The sequence below is a fragment of the Bidens hawaiensis genome, unplaced genomic scaffold, assembly GCF_021521415.1.
Source record: "Bidens hawaiensis isolate Kalapana, Puna unplaced genomic scaffold, B.hawaiensis_p1.1 tig00033542_1, whole genome shotgun sequence".
NCBI classification, from domain to species: domain Eukaryota; kingdom Viridiplantae; phylum Streptophyta; class Magnoliopsida; order Asterales; family Asteraceae; genus Bidens; species Bidens hawaiensis.
This window is the reverse complement of record NW_027495758.1, coordinates 1-9,348: the sequence shown is the minus strand read 5'-3', so window position 1 is coordinate 9,348 and position 9,348 is coordinate 1. Positions and strand designations below refer to the sequence as shown.

Here is a 9,348-nt window from a genome sequence, read left to right as displayed (position 1 = left end):
AATGGGTATCAATGTGCAAACCACAAATATTTGTTTACATAAGACCCAGTAATTGTCACCAAGCATAAATAATAACATAAAAGAATCCGTTGCCTCATCTAGAATTCCCAAAATTGATGTTTAATTTAGTCACATTATTATTTTACACAATTTAAAATGATCAAATCCACAACATAACATAACATTTTTGCTTGCTTTCTTGAGACTTCAGTTGTAGTTAACTCTACCTGCATAGTCTTCAACAAACCTTTTCAAATTAGAGGATACCTTTAAACTGGTTTCCATCCCATACGCCCTTTCCTTCATCTTAACCAGTCTTTCTTCCATCTCCGCATCCTCCATCACCCTTTTTAAGCTTCTATGTACGTCGTCTTCTTCAAAATCATCCAACAAAATTCCGATTCGCCAAACCTTTACAATGTAGTCGCAATTAACAAACTGGTCACCAGCAATTGGGTAGCACAATAGTTTCACCTTGCATTGTATAGCCTCAATAGTCGAGTTCCACCCACAATGTGTTAGATAACACCCAACGGCTTTATGTCGCAACACTTCACTTTGTGGGGCCCATGAAACTACTCTTCTTCGATCCGACATTCTCTCCGCGTACCCTTTTGGGAGCCCATCGCGCCATTTTGGACCTAGGACCCAAATAAATGAATATTTGGATGACTCCAAAGCCATAGCTAGGCTTCTCACTTTGGCTTTATTAATTGGGCTAACCCAAGTGCCAAATGAGATGTACACAACAGACCTTTCACTTTGTTGGTCTAGCCAATCTAAACAGCTTATATCTTCTTCTGAAAAATGAAGGTTTTCGTGTTTGGTGTGTTGTAGCAATGGTCCAATTGGAGTTATGTTTGGGTGTTGTTTAGATTGGTTTTGTAGGTTGGTGACAATGTGGTGTTCCTCAGGGAAGCTGTTTACTAGGATTTGTGAAAGGTTTTGTGTTCGTGACAACGTCCTTGTCCAAAACTTAAATCTGGATCTTCTTGCAGCTAAGTTTCCAATAAGCCATGGTAAATCTTGTGTGCTTAAAGGTGGTTGATCATATCCCAAGTATACCGGACATTCCTTTTGTGGGATACCTATGTGTTTTGAAACAAGTTTTGTCAAATATAAATAGCCATTCATGCAAAAAAAAAAAAAAAAAAACTTATAAGTACGGTGAAAATCAAAAGTATGACCATATCGTCTCGACACGTTGAAAATTAAATAGTCTTTTGAAATTAGTGATCAAACAGAGCTTAACACGTGTATTTTGACATGGAGGATTACAAACTAGGTGCGGTAGATTTCGAGGCCCTATTAATTTAAAAAAACTTGGATATAAAGCTATTATAAATCAAAGCTTTTGTAAAAATAAAATAACTAATATAAATTTTTTTATATGAAAAATAAAACTAATTTATACTAAACCATTAGTTGTAAAATATAGATAGTTAATATAAAAACGAAAGTTGTAACAAACTACTCATTGTTATATGAAAAAGAAAAGTCAAATATATTTTGATAATTATGAAAAGTCAAGTCCATTTAGTCAATTTTTTTCATAGTTAAATATTCATTTAGTTGGTCTGATAATATACCAGTTTCTGAGATGATGCCAAGAGAGAGCAATTCCGGGATGGCAGCAATAAGCTGGTAAGCAGCAAACATAACTGGCCAATATCCAACCACCGGAACACCACGGTCACCGCCAACTTTCAACGCCCATGACGCTAGTAAGTCCACAATCATGAATGCAACTCCTGCACCATCACCACCACCACCACTACGGTTAAGGTCACGAACCAAGCGATCCAAATGCACGGGCATGTTGTTCTCCATTGCAAACTCAATAGCAAAAAAGTCGCGCGGTGTTGCCTCATCCAAACTGTCAGGGACGGACACGCACGTGATATGGGTCTTTTGCGCAATTGCATGGTGGATAAACTCGGGTAGTACCACCACGGGTGAAAGGCCGAGGTGGGTCAAGGCGGAGGCGAGGTTAAGCATTGGTGTCACATGGCCTTGTGCGGGGTATGGAACCATAATGACTTTAGGCTTCATCATTGATAATGTAATTATAGACTTATAGTTATGTGGTTGATTGGTTATATGCATGTTAGATTGCATAATACTATTGTACTTATATATCATGGGAACAAGACCCATGTCATGTGTGAACACTGACATGGGTAAATCTATAAACTACGGAAAACTATTATTTATTTGAATGCGTAATGTTTTATTTTTATTTAATTAACCACGGGGAAAATAGACTCCGTCCGAAATAGAAGTCAGTGTAGGTTTGCCCAACTTGCTCAAAAGCCAGAATTAATAATGTTTATGTTTATACCTAATAAAATGATTGAAGAATTTCATATACAGTCGTCGATTAAACAACTGAACTTGTTGGTGTACCTAATTAACACGTAAAAGCATCCGCGAAACTAGAACATGTTGACCCAAACTTTCTATTAGAGCATTTCCAATCCGTCCTCTAAATTATGTGAGTGTACGTGATTCTCTATTTTTTAGAGATTGTTGTAAGTGGTTGTGAGAGAAGGAGAGGTAAAAAGTTATTGTTTAAGAGTAAATTTAGAGAAACAATGTTCATTCTCTATAATTTTTTATTATTTTCTAAAAGTTATTATGAGTTGAGAAAAAAGAAAAATGTAATGATAAAAGTATAAAAATATTATTTAATGTAATAGGATAAAGAAAAATATGATGTTTGTAATGTAATTATATAGATAAAGATGAAGAATGCGTTGTGAACGCCCTTACTTTTGAGGTAAGCAAATTTAATCTAATTATTATAGCATTCCCATTTCCTAGCCCGTTCGTAATAAATACGTGAGTAAGTTTTGTAAATTATATTGTATAGTTAGAGCATTCTCAACTCATCTCTTAAATTTTTGTGAGAGAGTTTTGTAAATTATATGATATGATTAAAAGTAGTTGTGAATGAAGAAGAGAGAAAAGTTATTGATTATTTGTAAATTTGGAGAAAGCTTGTTTGCCCCAATTTATTTTTTAATATTTATTAAAATTAGTTGTGAGTAGAGAAGAGAAGAACTATAATGATAAACATATAAACAAAAATATTATTTAGTTGAACAAGTGAGAGAAATTTATGTTTTCTAGTGTAATTATAGAGATAGGAATAATGGACAAGTTAGGAATGCTTTTATGAATAATTGTGAGTATATGGGAGAGAAAATGTTATGTGGTAAATTTGGGTTTACATTGTCACACTTTATATATTTTAATATTTTCTGAGTGTGGTTATGAGTGCATGAGAAAAAAATAATGATATAAAAAATATTATTTAATTAAAAGAAGATAGAAAATTTAGTGATTTTTTATGTAATTATATAGATATGAATAGAGAATGGGCTGAGAATGCTTTTAGAGTATTAAAAAAAATTTGCCCTCATCTTTAAAATTTAAAAAAATCTACTAAAAGGCAAAAACTAATCATATCCTATCCACTATTTGTTTGCCCCAATCATATATTATAAAAGTTGCTATTCATCATCTTTTTTTAAATTATTGTGAGTGTATACAACAGGAAATATAATAAAATAATTGTCTGTGAGTATGATAAAGATAAAAATGAAAAGTATGAATTTTAATTAAATTATAAGATAAATAATGATGGATGGAATGTAAATGCTCTTACACCCTATATTTGTAAGTAATTTAGCTCTCTCTCTCTCTCTCTCTCTCTCTCTCTCTTTAACGGTAAAGTTCATAAAAAAACTGGCAACAAACTAGCAAAAACCAAGAAAAAAAACCAACAAAACCAAAAGACAGATGGAAAAAACGCTAAAATACCCCTTAAAAAACAAAGAGAATATTTTGAAGATCCGTCATAAGATAAACTGAAAAACCTAAACACTAATAAAAATCTCATGTTTCCTTTCGATAACCAAAACCATTTTGGCATTGTAAGAGACACCAGTAACCTTGCAAACAGATAAACAATATGTCATTATGATACATTATTTTGTTATACAATTATTTTTGTAATTGTTTTGTATTAGTTTCTACACACAATCACACATGATGACTTATTTCCTTCCTTTCTTTCTGTTTTCTGTTTGTAAGAATTCAATACATTTTGCGCGTCAACAGTTTTTCGTTGCCAGGTAAAAGCTATTATTTGAAATAAACTATATTTGTAATTATAAATTATTGTTTTATTATACATTTAGTTTTGGAATAGTTTTAGTAATCGAGAACTTTCAACGCATCAACTACTTTAAAAAGAAATATACATTCATTAACATGTGTTGCATGTATGTATGACCACTTTTCAACATGTATTAATCAAATATTAAAAATAAAATTAGTTTCAAAGACCATAAGAAATCAACATAATAATATTAACATACAAACAAAGATGATAATTATAGTAAAGAATAGATAAAATAGATTCTAATCATCCAAACTATGAATTATATTTTTATAATAATTCATATTAATAATGTAACCAATAACACTTCTAACTTTCTCTTTCTTTGTTAATGACAATTACAATTTCCGTTTGTCCGTACCTTTCATTTATATCATTTCAAAACTATTTGCAACATTCTACTTCAGGTACAGGCCTCTTGATTTTCGTGACGGATAGGTTGACTTACGGCCTTATTAGTAGAGAGATCATCCAAAGGATGACACAAACTATTGATCCTATAGTCTTCACCATAAGAACGTAGAGTTCGATGTAGTCTAATGCAAGCGCCATCAACATAATAACGAGCCATGATAGCACATGACGTTGAGCAAAGCAAAGCTTTGATATAACAAAAACTGTATTATTAAGTGATTTTAAACATTACATAAGACCGTCTTTTATAGGGAATTTTAACAATTTATCATCAAAATGACAAATTGACAACTCAGAAATTAAATATAAAAATCAAGACAAATAATGTGACAATTCATGTTTTTTAAGAAAATCTTCAAATTGAAATTCAAATTCAAAAAGTGTGAAAGTTGTGTCATATGTGCTTTTCTTCACTATTCTTCATTCCTGTCGGTACAAATATAAATCAGACATTTGCATTATCATTCTCATTTGAAATGACGAAGTCTTCAACTTCACATAATAGAAAGTTTTAGTTTACGTTCAGTTTCCCCACATCCATAGATCTAATACCATGATTTTCCTTTTGATACGTCTAAAGTATATCAAATTAAATATGACAATTAAGAAAGCTAACGCGACAACTAATAAATTGCATGAGTTGCGCTTTCCTTATTAAGAAAGATATCCAAACTCAAATTCAAAAGAAGTGAAAGTTATGTCAAAGCATAAAGTGATACAACCATCAATAAAAGAAATAATAATTTTGAAACTTTGGTAAATCTTCACTTTGTTCACAAATGCCAGCTGACAACTAACAGTACAAGAATAGTAATAGAATCTTTGATACATTCGGAATGCCAAAACCACATTCATAACTCACCTAAACTATGAGGTTGCTCAATTGTATAGTTCTCAAAACGCCATTAAACCCGCATTCAGTCCAAGCTAAACACGCTTAAACTATGATTTGTACTCACATAGTAATCGGTTAAAACTCACAAACATGGATACTGCTAATTAGAACAACAGCCTACTTTCTTCATTGCTGACACATCATCCTTGTTGCCAACATTAATCGTCTGTCCCTTTGGCAAAGCAGCCGAATCATCTCCAACATCAAAGAGCTTTTCTGCTAACAATTTGATGGATTTGAGTAAGAACTTCTGTGAAAGCGCTTTCAACATTGGATGATTCAAGTGCAGATGTTTCCATGAAATACATGTTTTCCTTTTCAGCAAATGTTTTGGCATCTTCAGAGGTTACAGCACGTAGATGGCGTAAATCAGATTTGTTTCCAACAAGCATGATCACGATATTGGAATCAGTATGGTCACGAAGCTCCTTCAACCACCTTTCCACATTCTCAAAGGTCACATGGCGTGTTACATCATAAACAAGTAAGGCTCCAACTGCACCTCGGTAGTATGCACTTGTAATTGCACGGTATCTTTAATAATAAAATTAGAAAATGTTATCTTTTGAGAGAATTTAAGCAGGTGCATATGCTACATTCCATGAGAATAACATAAATGAAAATATTTATAACAGATAAATCATGCCTATGCACTTAGCTTACCACAGACTCCTTTGTTTGAACCTAACCACTAACCACCCCCTACTTAATATCAGTTTTTTTTTCAAACCATGTTCATATATCGTAGCATAGTTTCAACCTAGATTCACTAAAAGTAATTTATACCCTGGTAAGATTCATGACAAAATAAGTATATAACAAGCAAACAGGTAAAACCCCACCTATAGCAAGCTATTGGTGGGGTCTAGGGAGTGTAGGAAGGAGGCAAACTTTTCCTTTATCTTGGAAGATATAACGGTTGCTCCCACTCAGAGCGCGTCTCCGAAAACCTTATCTTGACGCATAAAGTATAGTATCCAAACAAAAGGTACTGAAAATAATAACAGCAAACTACTGATAACACAAAATGGTGAGAAAACCATAGTAGTAACAAATAAAAGAGCACAAATTGAATAAGATAGCAACAAATCCCCTTGGAAAGTACTTACCCCCGACAAATGTATAAGCCAAGAGTGCGCTAAAGCAAAACCAACCCTATACGCTCCACTAAAGTCCCTAACATTTATCTGGTGTCTCCAAAAATTCCAAGATTCACAACAATATACATATGCTAATCCCTATACGCTCACCTCACCAGAAAAAAAAAGTCTTTAATAAGTATCCAACGGGTCGGGTTAGCCCATCTGACACGTTGGAGCAGTTCCAGATGGGTTATCCACGTGATTACCCTTAGTAGAAGAGCTAAATTAGTGGGGCAGGTAACTATCTTTGTTTTCATTATCAGTGCCGTAGATGTTCAGTTTTTTAGCTTTTGTTCATGTTCTAATTTTTGGTGGCTCCTTGTAATCAGAGACTAGCCCTCATCGAATTGAGCGACTATCTTTCCTATTTCAGTAAATTCAATCATCTGATTTTAGTCTATTTTCTTTATGAATGCAACCAAAAAGAGCGTAGGGATGGAGCACGTCTTACACAAAATTTGGACGATACATACTAAGATACATTTAGAAAATTTGATGTCAATTGTGAAAACTCCAAAAAATCACGCAAGTAGCCATTTTTCTTAGTGTGTTATAACAGCATAAACATGTTAGAACCAAATAACTCATTTTGCCATGAGATGTGTGACAAAGAGCAAATTAAACTAACACGATACACAACACCATAAGCCTATAGAGTCGTATGTGCATTGTTATTCATGTATAGATCGCGCATGTATTACCATTAGTCAAGTATAGAATGAAAATGTTTAAAGTCTAGGGGAGTAAAGTAGATACATCATACATGACCAAAGATACATGTATCTCATGGTTATATGTGCAAACCATTGAGGTATAAATGTATAGCAAACACAGGAAAAATATATTTTTTCCTGATTTTTAAAGAAAAATATAGAGTAACACCACCATGTTCAGTCACAGTGCATATTCTGAGATAATATTGCAGCTACTGATTTTATATACAAAATATTAGCAATTTGAAATAGATCAACAATTCAGATGGACTTCCAACCTCTCTAAAGTTTTAATTTATATAGTACACAATCCATGTATTAAAAATTCATTAATTTTAACATTATCAATAATACTAATTATTATTAAAATTAAAAGACATCAAGAATTATAACACAATGTAGCATCATTTCAGATCTAATAGTATGACAACTGTTATCCATAACCACAACCAAACCCTAGATCTCAGATCAAATCAACAAAATTCAATTCAAAACCTTATATCCTACATAAACCCTAGAAATTCATTATTGGATACACGCATTAACAATTAAACTTACAAATCATTCAAAATTAACTATAGAAAAACAGATCTCAGATCAATTTGACACAATTCAATTCAATTCAAAACCTAATATCCTACATAAACCTTCATATTCCAATATTAGATGCAGACATTAAAAATTAAACATTCAAAATAAACTGAAGATAAAACAGATCTCAGATCAAATTGTCACAATTCAATTCAGAAACCTAATATCCTGTATAAACCCTACAATTCCATTATTAAATGCATACATTTACAATGAAACATTGAAATCATGCAAAATAAACCGGAGATAAACAGATCTCACAATTCAAAACCTACATAAACCCTAATATTCCATTAACAATTAAACACACAGATCATTAGATATAAACGAGAGATCTGAAAGATATATACCGTTCCTGGCCAGCGGTATCCCAAATCTGAGCCTTGACAACTTTCTCATCGACTCGAATGCTACGAGTGGCGAATTCGACGCCGATGGTTGATTTGGACTCGAGGCTGAACTCGTTTCTGGTGAATCTGGAGAGCAGATTGGATTTGCCAACGCCGGAGTCACCGATGAGAACGAGCTTGAACAAGTAGTCGTAATCATCGTCCGTTCTGTAAGCGCCCATTTGTAGATCTCTAGGTTCTAAATAAAAGAGTTAATACCGTACTGATAGATAGATCTATATTTATGCTTGCCTTGCTTTGCTGGGGTAGTTACCAAGTGTCAAGTGGGATTTCAAAGGGTTTTGGACTTTGCTAGCCGTGACGAGTTTGGTTTGTATAGCTCGAGCTTATTGTTTGGAACTTGGTTCGTAAGTGTTGTTTTTTAGCTTGGAATTGACTTGTTTACAATCAATGTTGGAAAATCAAGACTGATTGGCAATTAATCACAAGTTGGTTTTTGACCGATTAATTTTTGAGTAATCGACGCGAAAGTCGGTAGTTGGAGGTATTGGTCCTAGCCAGACCTAGTCGTCCCTTAATTTTGGCAATTTCAGGTGACTTCAGCAGTTTTTGACCAAGTTATGTATAAAAACATGAATATGTATTGAAACTACATGTAAAAATGTGTGTGCGTCAATATATGTATAAAGTAGAAAATTATATATAGAATTTCATTCTGATTAATCTCGGTTAATTGGCTAGTCTCCAGCCAAACACCCGACTAGCGAGTTTTACAACATTGTTATTTAACTAATTTTTATATATATTCACAATTATATTCATACTATGCCTCCACAATTTAGGAGAGTTCAGTTGACACCATTCATTGATTGAAAACATTCAATTGAGCGTTTTATGATGAAGTGGAATGCTAACGAACCGAAGTCTTGAATGTGTTGTCGAAGAACATAGCCGTTCACATGTTTTTGGACGGTGATAATTAATTTAACACGTCTCACCGGAAAATGATCAATTACAATTTTATCCTTATCTCTCTCAACAACAACAACGGAAAAGA

At 33.1% G+C, this 9,348-nt stretch overlaps 1 protein-coding gene and 1 pseudogene across 2 annotated transcripts; both read right to left on the bottom strand.

The window, feature by feature from the left end:
* Window positions 1–207: 207 nt before the first annotated feature.
* On the bottom strand, window positions 208–2,055 carry LOC143585046 (UDP-glycosyltransferase 82A1 pseudogene; annotated as a pseudogene). Its single transcript, XR_013144484.1, has 2 exons — window positions 1,590–2,055; window positions 208–1,088 (listed from the first exon to the last, which is right to left on the bottom strand). The product of XR_013144484.1 is annotated as a UDP-glycosyltransferase 82A1 pseudogene (transcript).
* A 3,279-nt stretch (window positions 2,056–5,334) lies between these two features.
* LOC143585047 (ras-related protein RABA1f-like) lies at window positions 5,335–8,512 on the bottom strand. Its single transcript, XM_077066929.1, has 2 exons — window positions 8,292–8,512; window positions 5,335–6,029 (listed from the first exon to the last, which is right to left on the bottom strand). The coding sequence occupies exons 1-2, from the start codon at window positions 8,510–8,512 to the stop codon at window positions 5,699–5,701; spliced, it is 552 nt and encodes a 183-aa protein (XP_076923044.1). The 3' UTR covers window positions 5,335–5,698.
* Between the last annotated feature and the right edge of the window lie 836 nt (window positions 8,513–9,348).